Source organism: Pygocentrus nattereri, chromosome 9 (assembly GCF_015220715.1).
Source record: "Pygocentrus nattereri isolate fPygNat1 chromosome 9, fPygNat1.pri, whole genome shotgun sequence".
Taxonomy (NCBI): domain Eukaryota; kingdom Metazoa; phylum Chordata; class Actinopteri; order Characiformes; family Serrasalmidae; genus Pygocentrus; species Pygocentrus nattereri.
The window spans coordinates 37,524,768-37,544,559 of record NC_051219.1 but is presented as its reverse complement, the minus strand read 5'-3'; the positions used below and the strand labels follow the sequence as shown (position 1 = coordinate 37,544,559).

The window sequence follows — 19,792 nt, the reverse complement described above, 5'->3', positions numbered from 1 at the left end:
TTGAGTCTTTTCTCTGCTCTAACACCCCATAACACGGTGTCATAAGAATATGCAGTGTACAGTACCTGCTTTGTTGATTCCTGCCACTGTTATCTGAACGCTTGTGCATTTCTGCAGTATCTCTGACTGCGTGACTCATCTTACTCACATTAATCTCTGTGTTCTTCAGCTGTTCTCTCCTGTGCTATCAGTAATGGAGGCTGTGAACAGGAGTGTGCGCAGCTCTCTCCTGCCCGCTTCCAGTGCCGCTGCAGACACAACTACCAGCTCGCTGCTGATGGCAAGCACTGCAAATGTAAGTACTTCAGTACTCTCTCATGCAACTTTTTTTAGGAGTCACTTTATTGCCATGGCGTTCAACTGATGACTGAAAACTGGTGGAATGTTCTTCCTTCCCAGATTTAGACCGGATCATCTGATAGTATAATAAAAGGGCAATTACTCTAAAGTGCAAAGACTGAGCTAAAATGTTGATGTAGTCACGTTTTTTGCTCCCTAGTGTGGGAATGGTGAAGAATAACAGCTGTAGGATTGTAGCAGAACTGACTATAAAAGTTCAATGAGTTGTTTTCCTTTTCCCAATAAGGATAGTAACAGTTAGTCTGTCTTAGTTGACTTAGGGAAGCAATTTTAACTACATCAAAAATCCATCATCATCATCATCGTCGTTGCCCGCTTAGTCCAAACAGGGTCGCAGTAGCAGTTGGGAGAGCAGAGAATCCCAGATGACCCTGTCCCCCGCAACTTCCTCCAGCTCATTCCCGGGGACCCCAAGCCGCTCCCAGGCCAACTTGGAGACATAATCCCTCCAGCGGGTCCTAGGGCGGCCCCGGGGTCTTGTCCCGGTAGGCCGTGCCTGGAACACCCCCACCGGGAGGCGTCCAGGGGGCATCCGGATCAGATGCCCGAACCACCTCAACTGGCTCCTCTCAATGCAGAGGAGTAGCGGCTCTACTCTGAGCTCCTTCAGGATGACCGAGCTTCTCACTCTATCGCAGCGCGTGTAGCCCGCCACCCGACGAAGAAAGCTCATTTCCGCCGCTTGTACTCGCGATCTCGTTCTTTCGGTAGTTACCCACAGCTCATGACCATAGGTGAGGGTTGGGATGTAGATCGACCGGTAAACAGAGAGCTTCGCCTTTTGGCTCAACTCCCTCTTCACCAATATAGTCTGGTACAGTGACCGCATTACTGCTGCCGCCTGTCCCAGCCTGCGGCCGATCTCACGATCCCTCTTCCCGTCACTCGTGAACAAGACCCCAAGATACTTAAACTCCTCCACCTGGGGCAGGTCCTTTCCCCTTACCTGGAGTGGGCATGCCATCCTTTTCCGGGCCAAGACCATGGACTCAGACTTGGAGGTGCTGATCCGCATACCAACCGCTTCACACTCAGCTGCAAACCGCTCCAGCGAGCGTTGGAGGCATCCATGTGATTCCGCCAAAAGAACAACATCATCTGCAAATAGCAGAGACGCCACCCTCCGGCCTCCACACATAATGCCCTCCTGACCCCGGCTACGCCCGGACACTCTGTCCATGAATATCACGAACAAGAGTGGAGACAGAGCACAAGCCTGGCGAAGTCCAACGCTAACCCTGAAAGAGTCTGACTTAATGCCGAGTATACGGACACAGCTCTCACTCCGGGAGTACAGAGATTGGATAGCCCGGAGTAGTAGCCCCGGCACCCCATACTCCCAGAGGACCTCCCACAAGATATCTCGAGGAACATGGTTATAAGCCTTCTCCAAGTCCACAAAACACATGTAGACTGGGTTGGCAAACTCCCATGCCCCCACAACAATCTGTGAGAGGGTGAAAAGCTGATCCATTGTTCCACGGCCGGGACGGAATCCACATTGTTCCTCCTCAATCTGAGGTTCAACTATCGGTCGGAGTCTCCTTTCCAGCACCTTTGCATAGACTTTCCCAGGGAGGCTGAGCAGTGTGATACCCCGATAATTGGCACACACCCTCTGGTCCCCCTTTTTAAAAATAGGGACCACCACCCCAGTCTGCCAGTCCAAGGGTACTGTTCCCGAGGTCCATGCAATATTGCAAAGGCGTGTTAGCCATGACAGCCCCACAATATCCAGAGCCTTAAGCATTTCTGGACGAATCTCATCCACCCCCGGTGCCTTACCACTGAGGAGCTTACCAACTACCTCAGTGATCTCCACCAGGGAAATGCAACTTGACACCCCAGAAGCCTCTGGCCCTGACTCCCGTGAGGGAGGCACGTCTCCCGGATTAAGAAGTTCCTCAAAGTGCTCCTTCCACCGACCGACAATATCCTCATTTGAAGTCAGAGTTTCTCCACCCTTGCCGAATACAGCTTAGGCGCAGCCACCCCGACCCCTCCACAGTTGTCCAGAACCTCTTTGAGGCCGAACGAAAGTCTTTTTCCAAGGCCTCACCAAACTCCTCCCATGCCCTGGATTTTGCTTCTGCCACAGTTGTAGCTGCCACCTTTTTTGCCTGTCGGTACCTATCTGCTGAATCGGGAGTCCTTCAGGCCAACCAGTCCCTAAAGGCCTCTTTCTTCAGCTTGACGGCCTCCCTCACCACCGGTGTCCACCAGGAGGTTCTTGGGTTACCGCCCCGACAGGCACCCACAAGCTTTTGGCCACAGCTACGCCTGGCAGCTTCCACAATGGAGGTTTTGAACAGGGTCCATTCAGACTCCATGTCCCCTACCTCCTCCGGGACGTGAGAAAAGCTCTCCCGGAGGTGGGAGTTGAAATCATTCCGAACTGGGGCCTCTGAAAGTCGTTCCCAGCACACCCTCACTATTCGCTTGGGCCTACCGGGTCTGACCATCAGTCTTCCCTGCCATCTGATCCAACTCACCACCAGATGGTGATCAGTTGACAGCTCAGCACCTCTCTTCACCCTAGTGTCCAGAACATATGGTCCCAAGTCAGATGAAACGACAACAAAGTCGATCATTGACCTTTGACCCAAGGAGCTCTGGTACCATGTACACTTATGAACATCCTTGTGTTCGAACTTGGTGTTCGTTATGGACAATCCATGCCCGGCACAGAAGTCCAATAACAACTCACCATTCGGGTTTAGATCGGGCAGGCCGTTCTTCCCAATCACGCCTCTCCAGGTCTCCCAGTCATTGCCAACGTGAGCATTGAAGTCTCCCAGTAGGACTATGGAGTCTGTAGGCGGGACCCTTTCCAGAACCCCGCCCACTCGCTCCAGGAAGGCTGAATACTCTGACCTGTTGTTTGGTGCATACGCACAGACAACAGTCAAAGTTTTCCTCTCTGCAATTCCAGAAAAAATCCAGAAATTCAAATTGTTTATCTGAACCACGTTTAACCCTCCAAAACTTTGGATATTTCTACTGTTGAATATGCTCTATTTAGTAATATGATTTCTCCACCCTATTTGGACATGTAAGAAGCATATTCTAATAAAGTAAAAAAAAAAATCTGACATTTTTATTTTGTTTGTGTTACAAACTATCATTGTAAGCATGCAAACATATGAATAGGAATACAAACCGACCAGCCACTGAATAAGTAAACCTAGATTTATCTACACTCAGTGTCCAGTTAATCAGGTCCACTTACCATATAGGTGCACTTTGTAATTACAGTAGTACAGTTACAGACTGTAGTCCATCTGTTTCTCTGCATACTTTCTTAGCCCCCAATTACTGTTAGACATAGTGTCCACTCACTGTCCACTGTCTTGAACACTCCCACCTTGCTGGTCAACCTTGTAGATCTTAGGTCAGAGAAAGAAGCCTGTGGCAGCACGCTTTGTGTTGGCCGTCCTTTAGTCCTACATCAGTGGTCACATTATGCTTCCCAAAAGACTCTGTTGACTGTATAATTTCGGTTCTCAGCACCTAAATAATACCTGCTCTGAGTTGGTCCTGTCTTGATCATTGGTTAATGGAGTAAAAGGGGGCTAACAAAGTATCAGAGAAACAGATGGACTTCAGTCTGTAATTGTAGAACTACAAAGTGTACTAATATAGAAAGAGAAGGTCACCTGTATGGTAAGAGGAGCTGGTGTGACCACCTTTTTTCTAAAAAGTGCTACTTAGTTGTACTTGCGTTGTGATGGAGGCAATGTGACAGGGTAGAATATGTCAAAACTGGCTACCACATTCCCTGTCCTCAACTTTACATTATATGAAATTTTACATTACATAGCTGCAGCACTTTGCCACCCCAGGCTCAGGAAGGACACTGGAGGCAGGGGTCACGGTCGCAGCAGCAATCGCACTCCTCGCAGCAGCACTCGCATCCTACCTTCTTGCCTTTCGTGGCGATCGATGTTGTCACCCCCTCTCTGTGCTGAATAAATGCAAAACATCCTGTTTTTTAATCTACCTGCCCTAAAGGCTTGAATGATAGAACTTTTTCATCATCAGGTCACTAAACAGTTGTTCATTTGAGCATGACAAAGGTTTAATGAATGCAACCAATAATAACAATAATTATTATTATTATTATAAAAAAGGCATTCTTTTCATGGAATAATTCACATAAGCGCTTTCAGAAACTTGTGGTGCATTGAGCAATAAAAACAATAGAACAATAAAAACAGGTGCTTTTATGAATTTCTTAGAAAACACAGTAGCACACAAAAAGCACCAGTTCCACGTGTTGAAATGTTTTACTATGTCCAGTGTGGACATGCATGTATCTCAACTACAGTGGTAGTCAATATCTCCAAATTTTTTACTAATGTCCCATTAGTTGTAATAGGGATGTAGTAGGAAAGAGTTAGACAATGCCTTTTATAAGAAGTTGAATGTTATAGGATGGTCCTAAAATCCGGACTGGGTTATCTAGAGGTGGAACCAGAGATAAGCATGTAATGGACATAGTTAGGAGCAGGCCTCTGCGTTACATGATAATTGGACCCCAGTTAGCGCTGTAGCCCATGGCCACTGATTTCTCTGTTTATCTAGCTTCTTCTGTGATATTTATAGCGCGGTCTATAAACAGGCCCAATTTACATACCCTAAGTCACTGTGCGTGAAAGCCAGACGAGGATAAGAATTAAAAAAAGCTTTGTGCCAAAACCACAGTCATAAATCCTGAATCATTAATGGATATGTGGTTCTTGGATGTACAGTATGTATGGAAGAGTTTATGGCTTGCAGTGGGAAGGAGAGTATCTGCTAAAGCTCCCAGATGTGAAACGTTCTCTACACTCCTGGCAGTCTATAGGCTTCTACCACACCATCAATAGCGCTGATTCACACTCCTTCTTGAACAAGTGCCAGACTGGTGTGTATTACAGCTTTAAATCTTCCAAGCCGTCAGAGACTGATAAAATGTCTTAATGAAGGGAGTGTGGAGTTTAATGCTTTGTTCTTAATGGTTAGTGGCATCACATTTAGCGCTGACAATTATACAGTGTTAAAAAAACAAAGACTCCGATTGAAGCCTTGCATTGAGATGGAAGACAGAGCTCAGCCGGTGGAGTGTGAAGTGCACAAAAACTAATACGTTACATTGCAGTGCTTTTTGGCCTGCTTTGAAATTGCCTGACTGCAGTTTCCACCAAGAAGCTCTTACATTACTCAGACTGGAGCATCATCTTCTTCCAAACCCAGTGTCAACCTTTGCATGCCTGCCAAAGCCCACTTTCACTTTGGCCTATTCAGTATCTGGAGACTCAGCAAAACCCATTGTTCTCTAGTGAAACACTGCTATTCAAAATTAGGTGAAGACAGACAAATGAGAGTGGAGAGTATCCATCAAAGGGGTGGCAGTCTTTATGGATCTACAATAAATAATGTGAAAGTGTCAATAAATAATATTGAAGAGCTGTTAAATTAAATGTACTGTATCTGATGGATATTTGACAATAGAAGCAGAAGGGTAGCAATGAAAAATTTGTCATTGGCACTGTTTTTGTCTTCTAATAGAGATTTACAGTGCCAGGTTCAGAGTGGAAACTTGTCACTGCTGTGGCTTTACCAAACATTCTTTCATCTTACACTATATTACAGCTTTAAATGGGCCTGACGAATCTAACCTGAATACAGCCTGAAATCTTTGTGTTCAACTTAACCCAAATGACATCTTCAAGTTTTGAGTTCAAAACCAACCAATGACCAGCAAAATTTTATTCGGCATTATTTGGTCTATTATTGGGCCTTTCTCTTCACTTTAAAAGAATTTTGATTCCAAATATCCTTTATCATCTGCAGTATCTCAACAATGCATGAGTCGTACCAAAGAATTAAAGAGTCTTCTGTCGGGCCTCAAATTTCAGGATGTCTCTGCATGTGTCATGTGTTTAATAACAGACCTCTTCCTAAGCAACATGGTTTCACTTCCAGGCAACAGCAATCTTGAAAGCCCTGGAGTGCAGCAAACTCAGCCTTGTCTCAGTCCACCTCTCAGGGGTGAAGTACTGGAAGTGATTATGTTATTTATGCCCAGAGAAACACAACCACTCTCTCATTTAGCCACAATTATCATTTTAACCACTAAGCCACCAGGAGCGGGTTGGCACGGGTGTTGGGAGTGAGTGAGGAGCATGTGTAATTGAGATACAGAGAGAAAGTTTCCTTGCATAAATACAATACTGTAGAAGTGTGTAAACTGTAAGCAAAGACTTTTTAATGGAAGCCTCCAGTGGATTTACGTATGTCTGATTGAGGGTGAAGACGTGAGTTGTTAGCTCTAACTGTGATCGGTTTCTTTTGCAGTGAGAAACCCCTGCGCGGAGAGGAATGGAGGGTGTATGCACACATGCCGTAGTGTGGGCGGCCATGCCCTGTGCGACTGCCACAGAGGCTACATGCTGGCTCAGGATCAGAAGAGCTGTGAAGGTAAATGCCTCTGACAGAACAAACTGGAGGCTCTTTCCACCCTGTAGCTCATTTCAGTTGCAGTGCTGTGGAAAGCCCTTTCATATGGCACGTCCTCTCAGTAATGAATTTTTTTTGGGAAGATTTCTTTCCCATGGCTTTGGAAATTGGGGAAGGATGGAAATACTGCTTTTCTTTTAGAGGAGGAGGAGAAGACTCCATGCTGTGGAATTGGGTTCATCTTCTTAAACTGGCCAGACTTGCAGAGATAGCCAGCCAGTAGGGCCTTCCCTCATGGCGTCAGTGTCATAATCACTTCTGGCCTGAGTTTGTGATGAGCCCATCAATCTGGTGTTTAAGGGCTGCACTCTGAGACCCAGGCTAATGATATGGAACAGAAAGGAAAGACTTTATTATCTAGAATGAGCGTTAAAGACACACAGGAATACTGACTCTTGAGAAAATTGACCTAGGTTCTCTGTGCATTTCAGACGTTGACGAATGCGAGACTGGACAGGCTAGTTGTGCTCATGATTGCCGAAACAGTCCCGGTTCCTTCTCCTGCATCTGCAACCCTGGATATGAGCTGGGTTCTGAGGGCAGGAAGTGCTACCGTGAGTCACCTTTCACCTAGTAAACTGTTGTCTGCCATATCTGCTAACTGGGGCCTGTATGCAGTCATGATGCAATTGTGCCTATATTGAACTCTTTAACAGGCATTGAAATGGAGATAGTGAACAGTTGTGAGTCTGGAAACGGAGGCTGCTCACACCACTGTCAGCATGGCACACTGGGACCTGTCTGTAGCTGTAACCAGGGTTACCAACTCGATGAGGACCTCAAGACATGTTTGGGTGAGCTGATGTTTTGATCGAGAACATTTTGTCTATGTTCATACACAAAATGTCAGTCACCCCGGGTCAAAGGTTTTGTGAAAACAAGCTAAACACATCCTCAACAAACATAAATATGGCTCTTTGTCTGCAAATTTCATTGCAATTTCTATTAATTTGCTGAATTTATTGCAAAAATAAAACAAAATTGAAAATGTTTCATAAAACGTGCAAAAAACCTTTGAACTCACCACTTTTTATATTTCGAATATGTTAAATTCAACTCATATACAGTAACTGTACATTAAGATGTGCACGTGTGTTTTGACTGTAACAGATGTGCACTTATTTTCATTTAAAAATCATAAAACATATCATTTGACCAGGGTCGCAAAACCTTTGCATATGACTGTATGTTATGCCAGTGGTTCCCAGACTTGCTCCTGCAGTAACTTTGCCCAGGACATTTTTCCTGACAAGTTTCCCTGATCAAACATGCCACTTCAGCTCTTAGGGTGCATGTTATTTGAACTAGATTTTGATTGGATTAGGTGTGCCAGAACAGTAAAATATGCAGTCACTACAGGGTCAGGATTGGGAACCATGCAGTAAACCCAGGTCAGATGCAACAGTAATACTTAAAGCCGAAACTTTGCTGCCCAGTGTTTGAACTCAATGTGCAGTTACTTAGGCCTGTTAAAACAGGCTTAGTTACTTAGGCCTCTTAAAAATAACATCTTTTCAGAAGAGTTTTCACAAGAGGTGAAAGAGTTTTGCTCTTTTTTCCAAAGTTATAACTTTCAAATGTCAAGTGGACATAAAGGGGAGTGAAAGCTTTCAGTTCAAATCAACAATTAATAACACAGTCATAAGGCTGAGTTGTGAGAGCAGCAATATATATATATATATATATATATATATATATATAAAAAAACAAGCTCATGTTTTATGTGATATACTCCACCAGTTGGAGTGTGGCACTCCATGGGGATAAGTGGTTTTCTCTGCCGGTGACCTGTGGGATATTCTTTGAGTTATGGCTCCCTTCTCCCTCACTGGAAATGCGCTTAGTAAACGTACCCAGCCTGCAGGGCTTTAACATGCAATAGTGGCTCGTGGGCTTGCTTCTTGTGTTGTGTTTGAGGAGATTCACCAGTGCTGTTGTGTGTTCCAGACTTGGATGAATGTGTGGAGGGGAGCTCATGCTGTGAACAGGACTGCACCAATTACCCTGGAGGTTATGAATGCTACTGCAGGGCAGGATACAGGCTCAACTCAGACGGCTGTGGCTGTGATGGTATTACTGCTCGTTCACTTCAGATTTTTCAGTCGGGAGAACATAAATCATACTTTGTTGAGTTATTGTTGTTGTGTTGCTATACTGTTTAAATGAAATTATATATTAACATAGCTCATTATGCAGTTACGTACATGATGAATTACATTCATTGCAGTGTTTTTCGCTGTTTCAATTTCATCAAATGATAAAACATAGCAAAAACTTTTTCCCATCAAATTCATCCATCCATCCCTCTGTTTTCCAAACCGCTTCTCCGTCAGGGTCGCAGGGGGGTGCCATCAAATTCAAATTATATTAAATTATCTCTTTCTGTTTATGAACACAAATATAATTGGGTATAAATACTTAATTGCACTGAGTTACTTTGCGTGTCAATTTGGGAGATTTATTTTTTACTCAGGTACTGAAAGAAATATAAATACAATATTTATACTATTACACATTTACATTTCCTAGAATTATGACTCTTAATCTGGAAAAAAAAAAATTTTTATATGCCCAAGTATGTTTAAACGATATATTTGAGTATGTTTAAATGTGATAAATATATGAACTGGAAGTTTCAAATCCACACCTCCTACAGTAAGAAGAATAATAAGAAATAATTCATATTAAATTAAATTATGTCTTTCTGTTAATAACTTCAACTTTTAAGGGTTAAAAGATGCTTGTGGCTAGGGTTAAAAACACCTTGTGATTTGCTCTATTTTGACAGATGTAGATGAGTGTCTGTCTGATAATGGAGGCTGTGAACATACATGCCAGAACACAGCCGGGTCCTACCAGTGTTTCTGCCACCTAGGACACCGCCTGGCTGAGGACAGGCACTCCTGTATCCGTGAGTTCAGTGCCCTAAAGGCACTCTAATTAATGAAGCTCTGCTGTCATTTACATATCAGAAGGTGAAAACATTGCTGAGAACATATACCAAATGTAATATGACTTGAGTTTGTCCCCTTGTCCAGCTCTGGAGAGAGCAGTTGAAGCCCTGTCCAGTCGTGTGGTGGTGGAAAGACCGTTTCCACAGGTGACTCTGCTGCAGGACTACCCTCAGCCTCTGGAACGATATGACGATTATGAAGAGGACACCTTTGGAGAGCTAAGAGCAGAGAGCACCGTCATGCAGAAGTTTGGTCAGTATAGCCAAAGTTGTTTTGCTGAGTAACACTGGAACCTGCATTTCTCCCCTAATTTATGTTCCTTGTTAATTTAAACAAACTGCAATTCCAAAAAAATCTCAGGTTTTTGAAATGTTTATCTTCCACTGCTGTGTAAAAAGTTCCTCTAGTCACATTTGTGTATTCATAGTATTTTTTGAGGTCAAATAAGCTTGTTTAATTGAATCGAGTCATGGTGTAATTTGAGATTTAATGATGTACTGAATCATTTCTTAAAGAATGGCTAATGAATCAAATCATAAAAAAGATTTACCCCCCGATAAAAGGTAATCAGTGTTCACTGCTTATCTCACTCTGAAACTACACAGTATGTCTGAATGAGACGTTTGGCCACGACTGCAGTCTGTCTTGTGATGACTGCTCTAACAGTGGAGTGTGTAACATTGAGAGGAATGGATGCGACTGTCCTGATGGCTGGACAGGCATCATCTGCAACCAGAGTGAGTCCAGGAAGTAGTGATTTGCAGCCCACAAATATAAAGTATGGCCATAACCACAAACTATCAGTACATGACATGTCTGCATTTTTGACCACCAGCCTGTCCTGAGGGCATGTTCGGCAAGAACTGCTCCTTCACCTGTAAGTGTAGGAATGGGGCCACCTGCGATCCAGTGAGTGGAATCTGCCGCTGTCCACCAGGGGTCAGTGGAGACATGTGCCAAGACGGTGAGTGAATGGTGGTTTGGAGTGTGTCTTAATGCAACTCGTACTCTATTATGCAATATAGTTTGGGAGGTCAGTAACCTAAATATGTAAACATAAAACTTAGATGCCATTCTTTCCACACTGCACAACAAAAGGAACAACTGACAAAAGCACTGGCTTGGGAATAACCCACACATGTTCTCACCGTGTTGTGATGTCTACAGTCATCAGCACTCAAACCCTTCAGCTGTTAAAAACAACTCTGAGAAAAAATTGTAACGTGCTTTTAACAACAGTTAGCAAAAGAAAACTGAAAGCTATGAAGTCATTATTTAGGCAAAGCTTGCTCTTCTTACCAAGAAAGACAAGGTCATGTATTCGGCCAGTCAGCCTAGGAACTACACTTCCCATAGTCCTCCGCCTCATCACCTCACTCCGCGAAGATCATCAGCGGCCAATCATTGCTCAAGTTCTCCTGAATACTCATGATGTTCACCTGTGTGCTTGTGCCATATGCTTAGTGTAGTTTAGTATATAAGCCCAGGCTTCAGACCGGTTACTTTGTGAGGTATTGCATTCCTAGTGAATCTACTGAGTGGGTTTTCTGGTTTGTTCTGTGTTTCTGACCTTGTGATTTTTCTCCTGTTCCTTGTTTATGCTGATTTTTTGGATTTGCCCATTTGTACTTTTGCCTTGTTTTTTGGATGTTTTGGTTTTTGACATTTTCCATATGTTTTGGACTCTTTTCCCTTCTTGGTATGATCGCCTTCTATGTTTTGTGGCTTACTTTGGAACTGACCTATGCCTGTGTATTGATGATGATATATCTGCCTGAATCCATAAGTAAAGCTTCTTCTCTGTTTTATAACCGTAAGCGTATTCTTACTGGTCAAACATTATAGACACTGTGATGAACATGAAGCTAGGTGTTGCGAAGTATCCCCAAAGAATTAGTAAATGGCAGTTTTGTATTAACACACCTTCTGAGGTATTTTGCCTTATTTCATTAAAAGTAAAGTCTCCTTAATGTGAAGGTAGTGTAACATGTTCTGTGCTTGCAGGCTGTCCTAAAGGTTTTTATGGAAAGCACTGCAATAAGAAGTGCAACTGTGCCAATAATGGACGCTGCCATCGCACATATGGAGCCTGTCTCTGTGATTCAGGCCTCTATGGGAGGTTCTGCCATCTACGTGAGTCAAAACTCAATAGTCTCTGCACAATTTCCCAAATGTTTTAATTTTGACTTGTTTCGATTTAAGATAACCTGGTGCAAGATTGATGCTTCTTTCATATTTCTAAATTCTTTTATGTCTCCATGTTCAGCTTGTCCTCGATGGTTATATGGACCTGGCTGTTCAGCTGAGTGTCAGTGTGTACAGCAGAACACTCTGGAGTGCAACCGACGGCATGGAATGTGTATGTGTAAACCTGGCTATCAGGGCAGAACGTGTAGTGAGGGTTAGTGGACTTTCTGTTTTGCTGCCCTTTGTCCTTCATCTCACTGACAAAAATCGAGGTAAAAATGTTGTGAATGAGGTTCTTCTCTTCTTGGCTCTTCAGAGTGTGACAGTGGTTACTATGGCCTGGGTTGCAAGACAAAATGCCAGTGTCCATCAGGAGTGCCCTGCCATCATGCGACCGGAGAGTGCCAGTGCCCAGCTGGAAAGCATGGCGAGGACTGTGACCGAGGTTTATCTTCAGTTCTTACTTTGCTGATCCCTTTAGCTCCCTGCATGACATTGGAGTGCCCTTATTATGGAGTACCATGAGATATTGGCAGTGGTGTGGTGCTTTTTTAAGGCCGAATGCACAATAGTACCAATGTCTCCCAGTATCGTATGACTGCGATTACACCACAGTTTCATTATTGATTTTGATAGTTAGATTTTGAGACAATGATGACACAAAAACTGATTAACAAAAAACTTTATTTACACTCTGCAGAGAAATAAAGCTCTAATTCAGCCCTGCAAGAGGCTGTAACTCCCATTACGAAGCAATCTGAACCAATACATACACTACATACCTTGACGTATGTGTAATCCAATGCATTACATGTGATGCTGAAAGTGATCTCTGTTTTCTGCCAGATGCATGAAGGGGTACGGGGGTGTGCACCTGGAAGTTGCAAACGGAGGTTATACATTGTGACAGCTGTCTGGCGCCTAAGTCATCGCTCTGACGCAGGGCCATCCCAGCTTGTTCGAAGCTCCATATACTGAGGAGTGCATTGCACGTTGTTTTGTTCCGATTGCTTTGTCCTTGAGTTATTACAGAATACTTGGAGCCTCTTTTAAGTGAATCCCTGTATATTTAAATATAAAATGTCACAGAAAATTCAGGATGTCTACACTAGATATCTCAAGTCTGCTTGTGAAGACAAAATGTAAACAAACTATGGACTTAGCAGCTTATAGCTTGAGAAACCTGGATACATGTTTTACATGTATAACACATTTAAAAGCAATATCAGTAGCTCGCAGCAGATCTAAAACAAGGCATTACGGACTGAAACTTGCTCACTTTTCCTCACCCCATTAATTTGGTTGTCCTCATATGTTTTTGGCTAGTTTAGAAGTATTTAAATGAAAGGTGGCTGGCTTAACCATCCTGCTTAAGGTGGAACAGTGCGTCTGTCTTAAGGATGATGTCAGCTTTGTTGATTACAATAAGTGCTTTTTTTTGGGGTCATTGTTGCTCAAGGTCAAGATGTTAATGTTGCCATTTTCAGGAGGCTTTTTGCTTGTAATAGACTTTGTGGTTTGATTGTTGTTGCGACATTACAGGTAAATGAGTGATACACAACATGGAATAGAATGCCACTCAGCCAACCACACAATTGTTATAATCGGTAGTACATCATTACCTTTCTCACATTACTTTCATATGGTCTGATTTACACTTTCATATTCCCCTTATTTTGGCTAATCCCCAGTCCGGATGTGTTGCTAAGCTTAAAATTTATTGCAGTCCTTGCTCTCTTGTGCTCTCAAGGGAATTGAGCCTTAGCAAACACTGAGCTACATTAGTGGCACGAGGTTCATATTGTGCTTACATTCATGTACAAGCTTCAAAAAGCCATATGGGAAAATAAAACTAGCAGCTGACAACACAAGCGGAATGAGAGGCTGAGCCAAACATGGATACCAGACCCAAAAACACACGACAGAGTCGCTTTCATCTACACTTGCTGTACTTTTGTAGCAGTGAGTTTCCTTTGCATAGATGTTGTACAACGCTGTACTTCACTTGCAGGAAAAACCAGGAGAAATAAATAAATGTCATTGCGCAGCATGCTGCTGTAAAAGATTTAAGAGCATGAAAGAATATAAAGCTAGAATGTTCTGCTCTGTGATTCAAGAACTTTTGCGCCAGTTGACTTGCTATTGGTCGTAGTGATGTGTGCAGAGGTTATTTATCTTCTCTCGAGTGACTCTCTGGAAGCATGGAGAGTGGAAACTTCTTATGCTGTGGTGTGTCAGTGGATGGAGACAACCCTGATTCCCCACAGCCTCGTCCTCTGCGCTTCAGTCCATCCCTCGCTGCGGGAGCCAAGGGGGGTATGGAAATATCCGGAATATTTCTACAGAAAGCCTGAGCTGGCAGGGAGGACACTGGGTCTGGAAGTCGTTAAATGATCGGTGTGCTCCATCTGCCATCGATTAGGAAGAACAGGCAATGAGGGGAGTCACACCGGGCCACCTCTACAGTTCACCTGCAGCCTCTGCAGTGGTCTTTTGTTTTCTGACCATCATTCCTATTTTTCAGGATCGTTGATTTGCTTTGGATATGGATTTGCATGGGCTGCCTAGAGCCAAGATTAGCTCTTTGACATGGCTTTGTGACCTGCTTACTGGTTTTCTTCTTGCTACTTGAGTTGTGCTGCTGGCCAACAGGCCTGTACACATACATTAAAGCAGAGCTGATTAACCAACATCTTCTGGATCTCCAGTTTTACTGCAGTAAAATGCAGTACTCATACCCTGTCCTACTGTCGTTAACATAGAAACCCCGTCCTACAGCACTTAACTCGGACCTACAGTCTTAGTGTGCTCAACTCGGACCTACAGTGTTAGTGCACTCAAGTCATGCCCTTAGTATTACTGTAGTTAACCTAGAACCCCAGTCTACCAGCACTTAACCCAGACCCCTGAGATGCACTGCTATTGTAATTGATGATATAGTACACTGAGAAGATGCCAAACCATGATGATGACAGAAGTTAGCTTTAGCCTTTAGAGAAACAAAGGGTTCTTGTTTAGGCCCTTGAAGTAGATACGAAAAACTGGCTATTTCAGTCATTTTATTTAGTCTTTCTTATTAATACTGGTATTTCTGAATCTTGCCATTGAATTTATTTGATATGTTAAAGTGATCAAAAAAGCTGAAAATTCTAGATTTTTTCTATTTCCCATCTATTTACCATTTCTTACGATTTTGAAAAAGAAAATTCATGGGAACAGAACACATAACACATGCTTTGTCATTACTCTTACAAACAAATGAATAATAACCTTGTTCTGATCCCAGTTCTGTTTTGAATGAGCTCACATGCTCACTTGGGAAAAAAATGCAGTGCTTCCAGCAAGAAACAAAGCTTCGTGTATAATTTGTCATGCTAGAAAACACTCTGGCACCCAGAAAGTTCCAGTTCTACATGTTGCAGTTGAATAAAATAATGTTGCTGTTGTCAACAGGAACATGCATGTATCTCTTACAATGTAAGTGAAGTAGGAAGAGAATCCGAATGTTTAAGGGGTTAAAATAATTCAAAATAGAGACCAAAGACAGAGTAGTCATTGAGTTTACTTTAATGGATAACCAAGTTTGGTTTTGTCAGTGCTGCATGTGTTTCTCTTCTAAAAGTTGAGTTATATAAAAAATGTGTGTTTGTCTCTTTACTAGAATGTCCAGAAGGGACGTTTGGGGCTGGCTGCTCTGTGTCCTGTGACTGTAATGGTGCAGCGTGTGATTCAGTGACTGGAATCTGCCACTGTCCTGCTGGAACAACAGGAGAGCGCTGTGGTGAAGGTGAGCTGCAGAGAGCTGCATTCTGCTGAAGAGAGTGGAAAAGCTCTCTGCATCACTGGTGGAACACTTTATAGGAAATCAGTCAAATTCATTCATACTAAATGGATCCATTCTGCATTTTTACAGCACAGTATTGTGTTTGACAATTTGATCTCAGTTTGTTCTCCAAGCTCTAACCATGCTAGAAAGAAAGGATTCTACCATTAATGACTTTCCATTCTGGTGCAAGTGGGATCTGGCCCACAGGGCTGACTTTGAGGTGAGGGGTGTAAGCAGAGAAAGAATCTGTTTGGATCTGCGTCTCTATTCTTAGCCACTGTCAAGCTGTTTTAGCACATCTCCAGCCAAAGACCACAGAGATATGATAACGTATGTCCCCCAAAGGCCTCTTCATTACAGCAGTTTTCCTCAGAAGCACAGAGATTCATAGCGAGAGGTAGCAGAGTGTGGAAAGATGGAAACACTCATCTTGTTTTTCCCAGGGAGTCAGAAAGTGTTAATCTGTGTTAATGAGGAGTGAGCAGCTTCCAGCTGGAGTGTCAAAACAGGAGCCTCAAACGCACTTTTGACATTGCGATGATGGTCTTTAGATGACTGATAAATGTGGTCGAGCTCCCTGGCAGACTGACAACTCTGTGGTCTTATATCAGCGTGCATAAGTGGAGTTACTGTCAGATTAGTTGATAAAGATTTACCACAGGTCGTGAACTGCCTAGACCAATGATTCTTAAAATCTAAAAAATAATGGTGCTGAAAAGAGTGCGTTGTAGCAATGCTACAGGCACCGGATCAGTTTTGCTTCCCTAAAGAACTTTTCAGTGAATGATTCTTTAAAAAACACTTGTGACAGTTGTTTTCTTTAAAAACACTTAATGAGATGCATGAATTTGAAGAAACTTGTGTTGAAGTTTTAAAAATCCTCTACATTGTCCTTTGAACTGTACATTCAAGCCAAGAATCATTTAGGAACCTTTTTTTAAAGAATACAGTCCTGGATTACACCCCTGTCCTACACATTTTCATGTCCTTTGTGAGTAAACACCAAAATATACATGACAGGGCTGCTCCAGAACCATGTTTAGGAGCCATTGGTGGAGACATATGAATTTTGTAGACATAGTAAGATCAGCTAACGAAAAACAAAGGTTGCAGTGTTAATGTAGTAAAATGGAAAGTTCTTTGTTGTGTTACAGAGTGTGAAGAGGGGCGCTGGGGCCTGGCTTGCGCAGAACTGTGTCCTGCCTGTGAGAATGGAGCAATGTGTGACAAGCAGAACGGAACCTGTGTGTGTGAGCCAGGATACAGGGGAGAGCTCTGTCAGACTGGTGAGATTGCCCATTGCTTTTAATCAAGGCTAATTTTATAGCTTTCCTGCCCAGCTCTTCCAGAAAGTGTATACTTCAACCTTCTCAGGCTTTCGCTGTCTCTACTAAACAATAAACAGAGCTGTGGACTTGAGTCAGACTCAAGGATTGAGGGTTTGAGTTGACCAAATTAAAAAAAGATTTGTGACTTGACTGACAGCTCTTTAACTTGAACTTCGGTCTTTTGACTCTGAAAGACTCAAGACTCAGTTTTGTGGAAACATGGAGAGCATCTGTCTGTATTCTGTCTGTTACTATTGCTTATGCTGGGCTTACTTCGATGATTCGATGATGAGTGAAGTGTGAGGGATTCAAGTTTGCTCTGCTAGTAACAAGTGAAGCATCAATAGCACCACTAAGTCTTCGTTCAGCACTTTAGTTCCAGTTTTACTGGAGAAACTTCACTTACCAGGCTAACTTACCATTTTCCGCGGGGTAGGTAAATGAAAGAAACAGAAAAAAGCACAATATTCACCACAAAGCTGAAGTTGACTTTTTATTCACTGGCTTCGTATTCACATTTTCCCATTTAAAGTTGAACAGAAAAATTGTATAAGAATCCAACTTCAGCTGTACATTCACCATCATTGTGCTGACTTTTCTGTAAGCATGGTTGTACCATCATTTTTTTGTTCAGTGTTGAAATGGCAGTAAATGGCTGAAGAATGCATACTGACTCTGAGTTTAGGACTCTGGATTGTATTGACTTGGGACTCCTGCCTGTACTGACTCAGGACCTGAAATGAGACTTGACTGTATTGACTTTAGACTTATTGGTTACCTGCAACTTAGTGATGTGTTCCCACATCTCTCAATAAGGAGTTTTATAGTGCATGTTTTTTTTCTTTTCCTACAGTCTGTCCAGCTGGCTGGTTTGGTTTGGGCTGCCAGCTTCGGTGCTCTTGTGAGAACGATGGCGGCTGCCATCCTGTCTCAGGCCTGTGTGCGTGTAAACCCGGCTGGACTGGATCCAGCTGTGAGAAGGGTAAAGACCTTTGTAAAAATATTGCTTAATGCTTTTTTCACTTCTCACTCTGGAGATGTGCTCCATGCTGGCTGCAGCTTTGATTCAGCATTGATTTTATACTCTGCAAGATTCTGCAAAATTGTTGCCAAACAGTTTAGGCGGTATTTGTATTTGTTGTTGCTCTGTGTGCACAATTCTGCAATCAACAGTATGGTTATTGTTAGTAACCCTAACCCTAACATCCGAAACATTACTTAAGTTGTGAATGTATGTATCAGGACACAAGAGTAATTGTTATTGCAAATAATAACATAGATCATTATAGCTGTGATGTTATTTGCAAAAAGATACACCATGGGTGCTTTATTGCTTAATTTTACAACAGTTCTGCAAAACTGACAGATATCAAGATAAAAGTGGGACAAAAATCAAGCAAAGAAACCCCAAATATTGCATTCAATATGCTTTAATATGGGCAGTTCCTTTTGCGAAAAAAGTAACATTAGCCATTTGCTGTACAGATCAATAAAACTGTTATAATATCAGGTTCAGCTCAACTTTTTCAAACCTTGCCAGATTAACTTTAATTGTTTATTCTGCAATCACAGCTGCTGACTAAAAAAAAGCTTGCTTAAGAGCAATAGGTTCAGAATTTGATGTAGTCCTATTGTCACTCTCTTCTTTTACCAGATGGGGGTGTATGTTTTATATTATCTTTAACAAATTTCTCCAGTGTGATTTACTATCTTTTTGTATTTACTGTCAAAGTAGAAAATTATTAATGGTTAGCTACAGAATAAAGTGAGTCATTGCTTAGCAAATAAAATCATGAGTCAAATGCTTCTCAACCAATCAAATAGTGCTGTTGGAACAAACTGACATAAGAGATAAAGAAGTATAATGAATGTAAACTACTACTTGACGAGTTGAGGATTACAGATTCGGTAGAGTGATGATATGCTCAGAGTAATGGTGTTAAATGGTGATGGTGGTCAGAGTATTAGTGTATGTATGTTTATCTGGTGGTCAGAGTATTAGTGTATGTATGTTTATGTTCTATGGCAGTGTGTGAGCCGGGGCACTGGGGAGTGGACTGTGCTGGTGTGTGTAACTGTACGAGCCATGCAACAAGCTGTGATGCAGTGACAGGACAGTGCCACTGCGAGGCTGGCTACACTGGAACCCACTGTGGGCAGAGTGCGTAACTTTCACTTTCCCAGATATGTTTCAGCCCATTTTTGTGATAAAGTCTGCGTAGGTCAACTTTACTGCTTGACTAAATGAACAAATTAGAAAAGCTGATATAGGACACCTTACCAGTACTCATGCAGCATATTGTAAATTGTCTATGTGCAGTGCACTTCATGTACAATGTAAGCACTGGTGTCACAGCATGTCAATCAGGCTAACTATTTTCGTACAGTATGAGCTTGTAAATGGCATTTGATGTAAGTGATAAGTGATTCAGATGCGCAAGGTACAGCTGGCTTCAAACGCAGGGAAGAACACTGATTATGTCAAAGCTTTTTAACATTTACATTTACAGCATTTAGCAGATGCTCTTATCCAGAGCGACTTACAAGAAGTGCTTTGTCTATCTAGAGAAAGTATCTTTGCTAGTTACCAATAGCTTAGAGAGAAAGACAGTCCTGACCTCAGATACTGCTAGATA

The 19,792-nt window shown here is 42.6% G+C and overlaps 1 protein-coding gene across 2 annotated transcripts in view; it reads left to right on the top strand.

Moving 5' to 3' along the window:
- The window catches only part of megf6a (multiple EGF-like-domains 6a), a 46,093-nt gene that overhangs the window by 11,475 nt on the left and 14,826 nt on the right, over positions 1–19,792 (top strand). For both annotated transcript variants that reach the window (XR_005130727.1, XM_017709913.2), the window contains exons 3-18: positions 170–295; positions 6,700–6,822; positions 7,293–7,415; positions 7,518–7,655; positions 8,809–8,931; positions 9,650–9,772; positions 9,900–10,067; positions 10,421–10,552; positions 10,651–10,779; positions 11,820–11,948; positions 12,082–12,216; positions 12,319–12,447; positions 15,664–15,789; positions 16,983–17,114; positions 18,010–18,138; positions 19,186–19,317. Coding sequence is in view for 1 of the 2 variants with exons in the window: in XM_017709913.2 (XP_017565402.2) it covers positions 170–295; positions 6,700–6,822; positions 7,293–7,415; positions 7,518–7,655; positions 8,809–8,931; positions 9,650–9,772; positions 9,900–10,067; positions 10,421–10,552; positions 10,651–10,779; positions 11,820–11,948; positions 12,082–12,216; positions 12,319–12,447; positions 15,664–15,789; positions 16,983–17,114; positions 18,010–18,138; positions 19,186–19,317 (2,097 nt within the window). In the remaining variant the exon portion in view is untranslated. The remainder of the gene's footprint in view (positions 1–169; positions 296–6,699; positions 6,823–7,292; positions 7,416–7,517; positions 7,656–8,808; positions 8,932–9,649; positions 9,773–9,899; positions 10,068–10,420; positions 10,553–10,650; positions 10,780–11,819; positions 11,949–12,081; positions 12,217–12,318; positions 12,448–15,663; positions 15,790–16,982; positions 17,115–18,009; positions 18,139–19,185; positions 19,318–19,792) is intronic.